General features: G+C 37.8%; 1 protein-coding gene across 1 annotated transcript in view; it reads left to right on the top strand.

The window, feature by feature from the left end:
• Window positions 1-16,181, top strand: part of klhdc8a (kelch domain containing 8A) — a 34,721-nt gene extending 18,540 nt beyond the window's left edge. The window contains exons 7-10 of the mRNA XM_020931024.2: window positions 139-357; window positions 13,026-13,127; window positions 13,587-13,735; window positions 15,720-16,181. Of these exons, the coding sequence (XP_020786683.2) occupies window positions 139-357; window positions 13,026-13,127; window positions 13,587-13,735; window positions 15,720-15,773 (524 nt within the window). The 3' untranslated portion in view covers window positions 15,774-16,181. The remainder of the gene's footprint in view (window positions 1-138; window positions 358-13,025; window positions 13,128-13,586; window positions 13,736-15,719) is intronic.
• The last annotated feature ends 330 nt before the right edge of the window (window positions 16,182-16,511 follow it).

The raw sequence follows: 16,511 nt of genomic DNA, 5'->3' as shown, positions 1-16,511 counted from the left end.
GAGGCATAACAGAGGACAGCACATATTAGATATTTGGAGATAAAGTCATAGAGGTCACACTGAGATAGTTCAGGCATTTAATTTAGAAGTAGATTCTAAATGTGACCTTATATTATGACTTGATTTTATCTTATCCAGGTGGGCGTCAGTGTAAAAGGCCAGTGAAGAGCTTGGAGGTGTACGACACAGAGGCACGTAGCTGGAGCACCCTGCCTGCACAGCCCTGTAAACGCTCCTATGCTGGGGTGATATGGGACCCCATGGGGAGGCTCTGTCTGCTGGGTGGACTGAGGCAGGGGGGAGGACACCAGAACTCTAAATTCACCAAGAACGTCAACATTTTCGACACCAATCAAGGTACATGGAAGATTTTCTCTTAACAGGATCATATTTGTGCAATTTTATGTTATGTCTATAGCTGCATAATCTGTAAAACATACCTGGAGTTTTGTTTTGTTTCATTCACACATGTTTAACACACAAACCCTACATATTTAGGCTTTAGAGTTCTTCTCTTTAACAGAAGACACTCCATGGCATCACACCTTGTGATGCCATGTGGTAATGCAGAAAGTGCCCCATTGTTGTTGTTGTTGTTTCTTATTGTTGTTGTTTTTTTCACTAGAATGATTTGGATAATTTCAGCCCTGGACTTGCCCATCTCCACTGAACTAAAATTAAAGGATAGCTGCTAACTTGAAAGCTGCCACTACCTGACATCACAAGTTGGAACAGAGCAGTTTGAGCTTCGGAGATGTATTCACACTAATAATAAAAGATTCCTCAAACGTGTGAATGAAACAAAACACAACTCGGGATATGTTTTTAGGAGGTAACAACATTATAACATGGCTAAAAGCTGAGAATCATAAAATAGGACCTTCAATTTATAGAAAGATTTCTGTTTTCATCAAGCTATTTTCTGTTTATCAGGGTTGTTGGTTTCAAGTTCAGGCAGGCCTACTGTAAAATGTGAATTCACGCTTTCCCATGTGAATTTTTTTCTCCATACATAGACTTCAGAATGATGAAAAATGTGGATTTGTCACAGCAATTAACAATGTAAAACAAAACATACCTTTTAAATGGGAAAAATCCTCAAAACCTGTTGCAAATAACAGGGAGCTAAAACCTGTGAATAGAATAAATGGTGAGAACTAGTGCCTGTCATTCCTGTAAACTGTAAAAAAAAAAGTGCAGATTAGAGGGAGTGACATGACCTCAAAATCTGAATCTTAATTTGAGCAGTTTTGACTAGTTTTGATTTATTTACTTGATGAACCTAGGTGATGACATCATTTCATAATGTTTCTGACTTGTTTCAACATATTGCCTCTCATTTCAAGCTTATTAAAATCTGCCAATGGGTGAGAAAATTACACTTTATAAAAGATACATTGTAATACCCTCTGGCAGATTTAGTTTTTTCAGACCATCTTGGAATCAATTAGAAATATGAACAAGATAAATAACCTCAGTTTGATATGAAGAGATAGTTGTCATGTTGATACTACTATAGATTGTTGACACTGCTACACTATACTATACAACTTATCCAATCTTTTAACAATACTTCAATCTACTTTTTTTTTTTTTTTTTTTTAACAGAAGAATGTTATGGCTAGAGATTCTTCCCTTCATGTTTCATTTTCAGTTTACATTTCTCAAATCAAGACCATATGGCGTTCTGTGTTTGCAATACTCTGAATTCATGTAATCTTTACCGAACATAGATTAATTTTGTGCAGTGGAGAATGGAGATGGGAGAATGAACTTGGAATAGCATTTGCACCCAGATATCAGGCTCTATCCACTCAATGTTACACAAAATAAGATGCATGTTCCTACCATGTTGTTTTCTAGGCAGACTTTGCAATATGGACCAATAATGCACAACAGAATGAAACAAAGTACATTCCAGTATTAATACCATGCAGCACAGAGGACAGACCTGTATGCTATTTTCCATTGTCAGTTTTTACAACAAATGCATGCTTCTTCATTTAAAAAAAGAGAAACCTGCATGACAGAAAGTAGCATTGACTTGACTGTGAAAAATGGCTTTCTGCTCAGACAGCCTCATTCCTGTCTTAATTCTGTTCAGGAGCTCGCGCCCCGCTCCACAATAGAATGACTTATCCTTCGCCGCCAAAGGCACCCCCGAGTAACAGGTGAACAAATTGAGGAGGGACCGGAAGGAGATATGGGGAGGAGAGAAATCGATAAGTCATTTTCGACAGGCTCCTCTTCGCATTCACACATTGGGCGCGCTTGGATGGAAGACAAATAAAGCAGAACATGAGGGCGATAATGTTAATGTATGATAATGGAGAGAAAGTTTGCCTATCCCGACGATAGCATACCCGCCACAGATCCACGTGCGCGCACATCCGGGGGTGGGTGGGGGAGGGGGAGAGCGCAAACCCATTCCTCCGATCTAATTTGGCGGAGATGAGATGGGAGATGGGCTGCGGAGGGAGGGCCAGGGAACGAGCAGCGCTTTAAATTACAAGATCCAGAGACAGATTGCTTTATTATCCATCTCCAGCAATATCTTGGCACACGCTCGCGCAATCAGCTGTCACACGCACACACAACACTTTTCTATTACAGTTCTATTCCATATCACAGTATTAGGACGCATTGCCTGTTAAGAGTTTTGTATGTTGGACACTGGGCAAGCGAAATGGACAACAGGCATATTGGAAAAAGTTTTACTCATATCTGTTACTATCTGATTCCTAGGTTTAGCAATATCTTTCTATTGTTGTCATTGCAGTTGTAAATGTCTGGTATTGAAAAGTTACAAAATGGTGTTTCAGATATAGATTAGATTGTACTTACTTAGAGTTAAATTGTTATAATCATTTTTTCCCTAACTGTTTTGGGCTTAGATATCAAGCAATATAAAGACTTAGACTTAAAACCACAGACACACTGATGGAATATGAGATTCAAGAGGAAGAGGACATTTCAGATTTTCACCTGCATATTATAGTATTTCACTTCTTCTTCTTCTTTGGACAGCTTGAATCCTAAAGGTGCTTTATGTAACTTTTTCTGGTACTGGGTAATCCACCTGCTTGCCTCCATGGAGATGTTTTTACTTTGCCTGAAATGTCCAACAGTATGGCATTGCACTTGTCTGTCTTCCACATATTCTGTTTTGAGTGTTTTGAGCAAGGTCGCTTCTCCACAGATTTGACCTGTAAATTGACCTGGGGGTGTCTCCAAGTTTGTTTCCACAGAGCTAATTAAGTTTAATTTCATAGTGTGAAACATTCCATGCAGAACAATATAACTGAGACAAAATGGTGGCAGATGCTCTAGAAGAGTTGTGCAGGGGAACTTTAAAACAGACTAACATGCTTACCACAGTGACCAGCACTGTTGGGCAAGTTACAAGTTACTGTCATTTTTTTACATTACAATATTACTGCATTTAAAATGTAAGGCATTACACAACTATTGCAGCACTTTTAAGTTACTCTTACCAAAATAACATGTTGAGTGAAGTTGCCGAACTTTTGTGCCATATATGGAGTGTACCAGCACTAAACCAGGTCTGAACTGAGGACTGAACCAGGACTGAACCAGGACTGAACCAGGACTGAACCAGGACTAAACCAGGTCTAAACCAGGTCTAAACCAGGACTAAATCAGGTCTAAACCAGGACTAAATCAGGTCTAAACCAGGACTGAACCAGGACTAAACCAGGACTAAACCAGAACTGAACCAGAACTGAATCAGAACTGAGTCAGGACTAAACCAGGACCAAATCTGGACTAATCTTGGACTAGGATTTGGAATTCAGGACACCCCTGAGAGACCCCATAAATCCCATAAAAAAAATGGAGCAGGGTGTCAGCAAAGCGTGATTGGGCGTCGGCTGAGATTAGCCCTGTTGACCACAGATCTTTGTGCCTGTCCTTTCGCCTGCAGTCACCCGACGGTCTACGCGGGCACACCTCCATGCACCTCCCAACATTCGAAACTGTAACGATGGCGTTTCACCACTGCTGATATCATGGTGATTTTGCAAATTTGTATGAAGAAAAACAAAACACCCACCACTTCATTCCAGGTTAAAAATGCACTGTAACGCGCGTAACTGACATTCCCCTGTAATGCCTTACATTACTGCATTACAGCAAAAAGCAATGCATTACTGTAATTTGTTACTTTTATAATGCGTAACTCCCAACACTAGTGACCAGCAATAAGACTATTTGCTACTATATTATGCATATGTATTGCAGACTTTTGGCTCTCTTTGTAGTGTTTTTTGTGATATTTGTACTATGGAAGAGTTGTAAGTTTGAATAGGCTGCTCTGTTTTAACTAAAGCCTGGTTTATCTGTCAGCATATTGAGTAGGAAAAACTTTCTTCCTCTGTATACCTTTGCAGCTCTCTTCTTTACGCTGTCTGCTCCCCATCTGCCACTGTATCTGTTTTAAAACCAAACAAGCCCTCCATGTTTCTCCAGATGTATTTACTCATGTTAGTTGTACTGTCTCGCTGTTTACCTTATTTGTACTGTAATAGTGGCAGTGTGACAAATCCACACGAGTTTATAGAGACCACCAAAGACACACGCTAATTAGAAGCTTCTGAGACTGAGGATGAGTGCAGGCGGGAGAAACCACAAACCATCTGTCCCCTGTGGCTGGACACTAGCTAAAGCTCACATCTTTTTGTTTTGATTTAGTTTTTACCAAACAAGCCCTAAAAGCAACAAATATAAGAAACAAAACAAAAATGTAGTCAGAACACAGGGCTATGTTGTAGCAGTTGCTCAATTAGTAAAATCACGCATCCAAAGTTGACGGCTAGATCTCTACTGCATACAGTCATGTCCTTGGGCAAGACTCTTTACCCATCTAGTCTTTGTGTTGGTGATTGGGGGATTTGTTGGAGCAGTAGAACCTATTTATGTTGTTGAGGATATACAACAGTAAATGAGATACAGACTGATGCACTCATAATACAAATGCACTGATAAAAATATTACTGCTTATTGTATCAGTTCTATCAACTATTTACTGGAACTGGTCAATAGAGCGTGAAAAACCTCTGTCCAAACTTGAGCCGATCCAACCACAGCTGCTAATTTGTAGCATGTGTCTCTCAAGAAGACATCTCCGCTTCAAAATTCTCATTTCCATTCTCATCCCTCCCTTTTTTTTTTTTTTTTTTTTTTTTTTTTACATGTAAGCAGCCATGTAAGTTTTTGACGTGAACGGACCATCCTTCTCTGATTACCTTGAGCAAGGTCCAAACAAACAAAATCACATTTCCTTACGAGTTTTTCCTCAGAGTCTAGTGCTTCACTTATTGATTCAGTAGAAATGTGCAATGTTTTTCAGTCGATTTATTTTTTGTTCCCATTTTCCTCATAAGAAAGAATATTAGTTTTGATACAAAGGGAGAATGCTTGCCCTGACTGGCTAGTCCACCTGTCAATCACACCCATCTGAACTCGTGGAGATTCACTGGATACTAAACTCACATCCTCACAAAGTAAAGTGTATATTCTGGATCCCAGGCAAAAAAAAGAACAAATACCCCTAACTACCCCTAATCTTACCTTGCAGATCTAATACCACCATGTTTTTACCAATGTCTAGAGTGAGTATTTTTGGTACTATGCCATCCTTTTGTATAGCACAAAAAGTATGAAGGACTAACCTTTCTCACTTTTCTAAAGTGTTATGTAACAGTCTTGACATATCAAGAATGCTTCAATAGCCAAAGGCCTCCGAGGTTCTAGCACATATTGTATAAGTTTACTTAATGAGATAACTTCAGCTCATAATGCGTTCTTATGTGGGTGTACTTACTGTCACATGACCGCTGTGAGAGCCTCAGACAAAAGAGGAATCCTTGTTCTTTTGATAGTTTTAATCACAGAGCGGCTTCACAGAGGAGCTGGCTGGAATTACCCCCACACACTACAAAGACTGCCATCTCTCTCATCCCATTGTCAGGCCTTCTCTCACTCCACTCTCTCTCTGTCTCATTATCCTCTTCCCTCTGCACTAACAACCACAATTTTTTTTTTATTCTCGGACCAAAGGAAATCTTGGCGTTGGTACTTAAATGAGGAAATCCTTTTAGAGCAACTGAGACTGCGGATTAAGACTGTAGTGTTTTTGGAGTAATTGAAATTATACAGATCGTTTATGTATGACTGCAAAAACAAATGAGAAAGTTACACTGCCCCCCCCACCTTCAAAAAATATCTCAAGTCCCATCTGTTTAGAATAGCTTTTATTGTTTAACTTTTTTCTCTGTATGATTCACTGTTTTTATCTTTTACTGCATTATTTGTTTATTGCTCTTTTAACTGTTTTAATAGTTGTTTTGTAATGTGAGAAGCGCTATATAAATAAAATGTATTATTGTTAGTTATCAGGGAATTAAATGACAATATGTTCACTAAAGACAGTCGGTTTTATTTTTTTTATTTTAAGATACATGCTATTGTAGGGTTCTAGTTTTTCCTTATGTTTAATTTAATTAACGTTAATTTAATTAACGTAAATACGTTTAATTTGTGTTTGCACCATCCTTATTACTGTTCAAATGCGGAGAGAGAGAGACAATTGTCCTATTTTCGGACATTAAAAACATAGCTGCTTACTTGTAGCTCGTGGCTCTTAATGTAGAAATAACTATTTTCAAATATTCACGTATCCACGCTTATTGATTCCACAGAAATCTGTGCTGTTTCTCTGTCTTTTTACTGGTTAATCTCATTTGACTTGACCAGAATGGACCTTTTTTTTTCTCCAGTTAGTTAAACTGCCTGCCTATTACAACCATCAATATTCATGAATACCAGATACATTCCAAACTACACATTTTTGTAAAGTATTGTAAAACCCTGTAGCCTGAATTTGCTGGCTTTCATCAAAAGTAACCCTGATCAAGACTGAGATCTGGAGGTAGGTCTCATCCTCACCGATTTCCCCTGGAGCAATGAAGAATGGCTCAAATACAGAGAACAAACCTTCTCATCAGTAAAGCATATGTTTACTTATGCCAACTTACTTTTAATACTGAGTTGTTAAATAAAACGTGCAGCACAGATGGAAGAAAAAGTCACAATGGTGAGAAAAGCTGGAGTAGAGGATGGCACAGACTAATGTGGGCGGCTGTCATAATCTGACAGTGGCAGATATGTGATGAGATGTGAAATTGGTATAAATAATAGACAAAACAGAGTTCTTGTCAACTTAGGCTACTAATATTCATACTGTTGTGACATTTTGGTTGCCCTAGGTCTCAACAAGTTATTAAACACCAATGAAAAATCATCCAGACACAGTGCCATAATTTCCTCTTGTCTTTTAAAGGTGCACTGTGCAACTTTTCTGGTGGAGGTCCTCTACCTATTGTCTATATGGAGATGTCTTTGCTTTGCCTTGAATGTCCCATTGTATGGCATTAAACATATTTGTCTAGCATTTATTCATTACAGGTGTTTCTTTTGCTCAAAAATACAATAATTACTTCTGTGAATTGGGGCAACTCTCCATAGATCTAAATTGTAATATAGCGCAGTAATTTAACCTGCTTGTCTCCTTTGTGACAGATAGGTTTAATCTATACTGTGAAACATTCTAGATAAAGCAATAACATTTCCATGGAGACAACCAGGTGTTGGACGCTCCACTGGAAATGTTATGCAGTACACCTTTAAACTTAGCAATTTGAGTTGGCCTCCCAAAAGTTTGTAAAAGTCTAAGCCCAGTGCTGAGACAAAGCACACTCTCAGAGGAAATGTGCTGTGTTAATTTGTGCTGCAGAATCCAGTGTAGATCTCAGTGCAGCAGTGGTGAGTTAAAGCAGCACTCCACAGTGTCTCCTCCTGGAACAGTGCATGCAACATTCATGAGTCTCACACAGACACTCAGGTAATAAATGATGGACTCTTTCAAGAATGACTTCAGGGATCTTTTAAGCATTAAAATGAATATTATTGCATTTGACACAGAAAACTATTTGAGTATTGACTTATTTGACTCCCATTGTTCTGTTTTTGTCAGTGACAAAACACCAGTTGTAAAAAAAAAATAAATAAAAATGTTGGTAGTAGTTAAATGTGCACTGTATAAGTTTTCTGGTGGAGGGTCCACTTGTCTTCATGAAGATTTTATTGGTTTGCCCAGAAGGTTCCACAGTATGGCATTAAACTTATCTATCATACATTTATTCAATTACAGATATTTTATTGCTCAGAAATACCTTGAAAAACATTCTCCATAGATCTCACTCATAACATGGCCGGGTGGTATCCCTTAATTCTATGGAGATAAGTTTAATGCCATACTATGGAACATTCCAATCAAATGGTAAGACAATCAGGTGGTGAACTCTCCACCAGAAAAGTTACAATGTTTCATACTTTTTACCTAGTATGTCCCTTTAGAGACATAGGTGGAAATTAGCACTGATGCTACAACCTGATGTACAATGCATCTCTCCTGTTAAGGTAAAATGCAAAAATTGTGTGCTGTCCCTGTCTCAAATAAATAAATATATAAATAAATAAATAAATAAATATGTCTAATATGGATTTTACTCATAACAATACTGTTAAATGTGAAACTAACAACTTTAACATGATTTTTTTTTCTAGTTGATGATTATACAATTACAAAGTAGAATGAGTTCCTTACTTTAGGTTGCCAGATCTTGCTGGACCTAAAACAATATTTTGTTCAGGTCCTCAGTTATCATTCAGGTTGCGATTGTAGTATTTTTTTCATTTGTAGCAAATTCTACATATCTTTAGTCACATTTTTTACTAAAAACTTCCATCTAATTTCATGATGTACAAAATAATTTTTCTCTTTCCTTTACTTCTTTCCCCCAAAATGTGCACTTTTGTGTCTTTGCCCTTGAAATTAAACCTACTTAAACCACACTTTGTAAAGCATCCAACCAAGAAAGTCACCTTGGTGCCTGTTAAGACTTTACAAAGATATGCATATATAAGGAACTCTCAGTGTGTTTGTGCATTGTGCGTATAAGCCTCAGATGGCTCAGATATAGCTCTGTAATACATGTGACAGGATGGGTTTCCCTGAGGAGAGGAGGCCAGCTGTGATCTGTGCTTTGTTTGCCTGTGTACTAAGGAAAACATAGCTCTACATTAGGCATTGATGCAACATGCAGCCAGTGCTTCCAATCTGGCTACTTATCACCTTTTCTATCTCTCTTTCTCCCTCTCGCTCTCTCTCTCTCTTTCTCTCCTCCTCTGTTTGTTCCGCTCCTCTTCCCAGCCTCTGCCTATTATTTAAGACCAAAACAATAAATAAGTAAGATTGAGTGGGAGGAACAGCCAGGGGAATACAACACAAGGGCGAGAGAATGGGGTAGAAAACAAAGATGAATATATGGTAGTAGCGGAATGAATGGATTGAGAGGAATTTGGTTTGAAAAGAAACACATAGTCACAGAAGCTTGGAAAGAACAAGATGTTATGGTGTACTTTTTTCTCTGAGAGGATTTCTGCCTGTTCCTCTCAGTCTAATGAAGTTATTGCTCATCCTTTGTCACGATTCTCACTGTTGCTTTCTTCAAATAAACCTTGGAAAAAGAGATTAGGAAAACTTCTGCACATAAACAAAACAATTTTTTTCTCCAAAACTCCAATTTTTGCCATTTTGAGTTCTTCTGAAACCATTGTTAAACTATTGTTCTGTCATACCATAGCGGTTTTTGAACAGTATGTCTTGTTACTGACTAATGATTTGTATTATTTGTAATGATTTATATGTATAATCTGGATTAGATGACTGCCAGTTCTGATGCTAATAATAGAAACAGCAGAGAGCATAAAATGGCTGTTTTTAAACAACATGATTCTAACAGAGGCTCATCTGCAGTGATGTTAGGAAGAAAATGCACAAGACAGTCACACTTCCTACTTTCTGGTGAAGGGTCCACTACCTGCTTGTATTGATGGAAATGGGATTACACCAATTTATCTCCATGGTAACACCACTAGTCCAGGTTACAGGTGAGAATGCTTGTTTTAAAGTAATTTCAAAATATCTCATTCAATAAATGCAAGATATATTTAAGTGTAATATAATACTGTAGAATATTCCATGCAAAACAACAATCTCCATGGAGACAGGCAGGAGGTGTAAAATCCCCCACCATAAGTTACATAGTAGAACTTTAATTTGAAGAGGAATCTACTAGTTTAAGTATGTTTTGAAGTCACTTTAGCAGAATGTTCAGTAGAACATTTCAGTACTTCTTCTGATTTAGTACCAGCCATAGACTGTATATATAAATAGACAAAGCTAAGCCGCTAGACACCTTGTTACAAATAGGAAGTGAGCATGGGAACGCTTTTGACTCCGTTTCCATTTGACTTTACATTGAAAAACGTCGCCCCTCCCTCTGTAACCGCTGCAGTGAACCTTGCCATTATGGTCTTAAAATGTTCATATTAACCCGCTCTACATGGTGTTTTTATTTAGCTATTTTTCCCGTAAATAAATTTGTATGGAAATGGCTGCAAATTCTCCCTATAACTACCAGCCTCATGAGCTTCATTTGACTGGATTGGATCTCGTCGCACTCACTTAGTCCACTTTTTTACACGGTCTGTGGTACCAACAATCACTAAAATGTTTGTAGTTTAGAATAATATGTACAAGAAAAAGTGTTTGCAAAGAAGTGAAAATGACAATAGCCTGTGTAGCTCTATGGGCAGGTCTATACCGGGGCCCTAGAGGGGTGCTTGCTGGAGCATATTCCTCCTCCACAAGTATCTTTTGTGCTGACAAAGACAGAAACAAAGCATGTGCCCCCGTTCTGAGCCATTTTATGAAGATTAAAGCAGCAGTAGGTTGCCTTTTGCTGCTCCACTGCATCCAGCCACTTACTCCAAGGGTCTCTTAAAAAAGATATGGTATGGCTTTTTTTTGTCTTTACTGTTTAGTGAATCTTTTTTTTTTTGGTCATTCCTAACCCATTGCATGCTTTTAAATACAATATGATAAAAATAGTGTAAATAATTAGCTGTTGAATAGAAAGAACTAAATGATAAATGCATTTGTGATAATTTATACATAACAAGTGTTTTTTTTTAAATTTCATTAAGCAATTATAACAGAAGTTCTCAACAAAAAGGCCGACTTACTACAACTGATTACATGAAATGGACTCTAAAGAGCTTTTACCCATGTTATAATGTTGTTACCTGGACTTGTTGTATGACTTGTTGTATGTTGTTTCATTCACACATGTTTGAGTAATCCTGGTTTATTAGTCTGTATACATCTCCAAACCTCAAAATGCTCTGTTCTACCTTGTGATGTCATATAGTGTAGTAGTAATTTTCAAGTAACAACTACATTTTACCTTTCATTCAGTAGAGATTTCATGGCTGAAATTGTCCTAATGATTCCAGTGAAGGTAACTGTTTAATATAGGACCTTTAATTTTACCTGTGAAAATGGCCAAGCTTATTAATAGGTGTAATATGTAACTTTTAACTTGATGGATATTTTATTGCTTTTCCTGTTACATTCCACAGATATTAAACTTTAATCACCTCCATGCCTCTGCCTTTTAGTCAACACAAGTGCTATCATCAGACCAGGTTATAGGTTAAATCTGTGGAGAGGCAAGCCCCAGGCACATTTTAATGCATGTTTTTCAAGGCATTTTTTGCAGTAAAATACCTGTAATTGAATAAATACTATGTTTCATGACATATAGTGTAACATCTAAATCAAAACAATAGCATCTCCATGGAAATGAAAATAGCTATAGTGACCTTGATGTGTGAATGTTGCAGGGAAAACCAAATGTGTGTGTGTCTGCGTGTGCACCTGCTCCCGCTGCTGCCTGCTCATCACATGCAGGACCTGTGCACCAGCAGGTCCCATTTTAGTCAACTCTGTCAGTGACAACACTCACGGTGAAATACAGCAGGCCCTTGCATTGTCGTGTGGAGGTAGACATCTTCCAACACGACAGCCCTGACAGCAGCAAACCTATGTGTTGTGATTTGAGAAGAACAGATTTTCTCACTTTGATAGAGTGCGCCGCCGAGTCTAGAGTGATGCACAAAACACACTGGAGCTGACAGATGTGGTCGTGTGATGAATGGCGCCCAAGTTATGGAGCAGTTCTGAGTTTTGTGAAGTTTGAAATCAACCTGCTCTCTGTTTGTGTTTGAGCTATAAAAGTACCTCTTTTACTTCGCACAGAATATATTTGTGTACGATCAATATCAACGGAATATATTTTACCAAGTCATTTAGGTTAGTGTCTATCCTGAATCCCTGCGTCTTCTGTTCTGTACGTTGACAGATCAATCAATCAAAATGTTGTTGTTTATCCCTAAGGTAATTTAATTTAAACAGAAAAACACAGAGAAGAAAATACTGTTTTCTATGGCTCAGTGATAGAGCTGCAATGCATATGTTGAAAAACTTATATTTTCTGATTTAAAGGCACACTATGTAACTCTTCTGCTACCTGCTAGTCTCCATGACTTTGTCTAGAAGGCTCCACATTACAGTATTAAGCATATATATGTAGCATTTATTCCATTACATGAGTTTTTATTGCTCAAAAATATTTTCTAAAAGCATGTATTCATACTCATCTGACCTGTAACTTGGTCTGGTAGTGTCTCACCTGCTTGTCTCCATGGAGATAGATTTTTAATGCCATTCTGTGGAATATTTCAGGCAAAGCAATGGCATCTCTAAAGAACCTATATTACACTATTTTCTGAGCCATGTTATCATGTTGTTTAATCATCACAAACATACCTGGAGTTGTGTTTTGTTTCACATGTTTAACACACAAACCCTGCAAAACCTCACAAAAGTCAGTTTTGTGTAATGGAGGACATTTAACCTATTACACTTCACATGTTAGCTCAACAGTTTAGCCTATAATCTATAATATAAATGTGTTTTGATTATGAATTTACCAACATGCCTGTTCTCTGCTGCTCCTTCTTGTGGTTGTGGTGTGCAGGTGTGTGGCTGAAGTCAGAGGAGACCGTGGCCATGAAGACGAAGAGAGCTGATTTTGTCGCAGCTTATCTGCGCGGGCGGATGATAGTAGCTGGAGGCCTGGGTGAGTTATCTCCTACAGGGTGGCTGCAAGGACCGCAACAAAAATAGCACGGGAAAAGAAAATTTACCTCAAAGCAACTCGATTATACTATACACACTTGTTTGAACTACATCATAATAATATTGTGTAATGCAAGACGTAAAATTGTTATAAGAGCATAAAGTGGCCAACTCTCATAACTGGTTCTAGGTTTAAAGCTGATAGACAAAAACCAAGCAAGATCCAAGCATTAGATTACTATCCTCCCATAGAGCTTCTTTATATTGGTGGCCCGCTCACCACCTCCTTGTACTAGTAGTATATTTTATTAATGATATTGCTTTGTCAGCTCAGGAATATCCAGTTATTCAAGTATAACATTAAACTCTACTACATCCATGAAAACAAGCAGGTGACGCCACAAGACCACCAAAACATGTTTTTGAGTTTTTGTCACGTTTAACGTTACTGTGTGATTAGGTCATGAACCCTCAGCGCTGGACACAGTGGAGGCCTTCCACCCGGAGCGAAAGAAGTGGGAAAGATTGGCTCCTATGACCTTCCCACGGTGCTCAGCTTCCTCCATCGTCATCAAAGATCGCCTCCTTGTGGTGGGAGGGGTTAACCAGGTAATTAAAGGGCCCATTTGCAGTTTTCTGATTTATGTTATAATGTTGTTTCCTCAACAGAAACATTCATGGAGTTGGGTTTTCTTTGTTTAACACACAAACCCTCCATATTTAGGCTGAGTTCTTTTTTCAAACAAAAAACACTCTGTTGCATCTTGTGATGTCATACGGTAATTGCTCCACTGTATTTTTAAACTCCATACACTTTGGCTAGAATCATTTGGATGATTTCATCCTTGGAATTGCCAATCTCTACTGAACTAATATGTTTTTGATGAGGTAACAGCAACATTATAACATAGCTTGAAGCACACAAGAGTCCATTTTGTATAATACATGATCTTTAAATAACCTAATCACAACAGGGGCATCAGACTATTACTCTATAATATGTATTCATTAACGACATGTTGTTCAGGCCCATGATTTGTACCCAGGGCCCAAAATTTTGTGCTATACCCATGATCACAACAATAATTCACTGACAGGTATTATTTGGGATATATAAATGCAGACCACAAACAATTTACATGTTGAGAATTAGTGCTCATAATGTTATCATAATTGCACTCGTCTTTGTTATGAGGAAATGAGTAATTGTATTTTGTGAGTCAACATTACCTGACATGTGGTGCTCCTGTAATAGAAACTCGCTAATGTTGGGAGCTGTGACAGATTGAATTCCAGTTTATCAAAGCATAAAGGCAAAGTAATGCATTTGTTATGATATGTGCTCAGTATTAGATTGAATCCACTAATCATCCTCATCACTAATCAACATGAGGGGGAGATGAACAACAGAATTCATTTGCCACGTCTCCACTGCAGCAGAACTGATACAAGGGCGCGTGTGTGCACTGAGACACAGGCATAAACAATGTCTCATATGAAAGCTATGGGAGCATGTTAGGGCTGGGAGATATGTTAAAAAATGTAGTAACCTTTTTTTTCCTCATATCCAACCAATCACAATATTCTATTTTATTTTATTTTGTGGTATTAAAATAGCTTTCAATCTTATTTTCACAAACATAAACAACATAGACTTTTAATCTCTGTAATTTAAAACAAAAAAAGGTAAATTTCCTCTGAACTCTGCTCCAAACTTCATGCTTGTGCTGACAGGATTGGCTGTAGACTTCTCGATCAGAAGGCATAATGATGATTACGAATGTTAAATTGAAATCGCAATTTCAGTTGGATTAATCACACAGCCCTAAGACATATTCATATTACGAGTGGTTTAACAGTGATTATTTTGTTTATATTTTCAATTATTTGGGTGATCACAGATGATTTCCTTATTTATCACTACAATTTTCATGCTTGTCTAAGAATAACCAATACAAATTCATGAGGCAGTTGCACATTCATGCTGTTAATATATAATGTTTATTCAGAAGTATATTACTGAGAAAAACTGGAAAAATATGTTTTGAAGTGCTGACACTTCTTCAGACACTGACTATAGCATGTACTGCTTCAGATGTGGTAATGGCACAATCCACTGACATAGTACCATGTGACTTGAAAAAAAGGACTCTTCAACTCTTCATGGGTTTCAGAGTGAAGAAAAACCAGCACTGTTGCCATTAACAAATCAAAACATTTTCAAAAAATCTTTTGAATAGTGAAAAGTAGAGCTGCACAATATATTGCAATCAGATCAAAATCGCAATTTGAGTTGGTACATCTATCAAATCTCAAGACTGCAGTTCAGATATTAGAGTGTCCTCTGCAAAGACCAAAATACTAGGATTAATGGGATCAGTTTATGTTTTTTTTTTTTCCAGTTTATCTATTAATTCTTCTCTCAAATGTTCCTGCTCCTGGAGTTGTTTACAAGGCACTCTGAACAGAATCTTACTTTTTTTTCCTCTCCAAAAGCGTGCAGCCTTAATGAAAAGTCCTCAAAATAGTACCTATAAACAGGAAGTCGAAATCCATGATTATGAGTCCTAATCGTTTTTTGGTCTGTTTCTAGGTTCCCAGTGCTGCCCATGAAATTCTGTATGTCAAAGAAGAGGAGATCCTGTAATATGATGTGACTGACAGCCTGAATGCACCCAACCAGCGCCCCCCTCTGTATATGTCCCCTATACCTCTCCTGCAATATGAACATCCACGCAGCTCAGAGAGGAGGGAGGTGTGCCAATGCAATGCCATGTCACAGGTAACAGTGCCCCCTGCTGGGAAACTCACTGAAGCACACTCAAGCACAAAGGAGGAGCTGGCTCTTTCTATATAGTTGTAAAATGTAACACTCCTGAATTGTATGTTGTAGTGCATTCATGGAGACTATTTTGTAGCCTATAGCTCTCAGCGTATAGAGTTATTAGCACATATGCAGCCCTCCCCAATTTCTTCCATGTTTATTTGTGTCATCTGTGTGCTGATTTGGAGCCTAATTCACCGCCATATTAAGAAAAGGCTTCCTGATAGCTTCTCTCGCAAAAGGCACACTGCACAATCACAGGTTTACTGATGATTCTATATAAATCCTAGAGAGTACTAAGAAATCATATCTAAAATATTCTCAATACAAATACATTTATTATAGATTTTCGTTTCAAAGAGTTACATGTGACTTCGGTTTCTACACTTAATGCATTATGTTGATATTTCACCATTTTGCTGGAGTTGGAGTGTCAAACTGATATGTGATTTGTTGTTAATATATTTAATTATATATTATATTTATTGTGAATAAGAATGTAATTTAAAGATGCACTATGTAACTTTACTGGTGGAGGGTGCACAATCATTACCTGGAATG

This window comes from Boleophthalmus pectinirostris, unplaced genomic scaffold (assembly GCF_026225935.1).
Source record: "Boleophthalmus pectinirostris isolate CB_2022bp ecotype Guang Dong unplaced genomic scaffold, ASM2622593v1 HiC_scaffold_3, whole genome shotgun sequence".
In the NCBI taxonomy this organism is placed as follows: domain Eukaryota; kingdom Metazoa; phylum Chordata; class Actinopteri; order Gobiiformes; family Gobiidae; genus Boleophthalmus; species Boleophthalmus pectinirostris.
The sequence above is the reverse complement of the archived record's forward strand: the minus strand, read 5'-3'. Positions and strand labels throughout refer to the sequence as shown.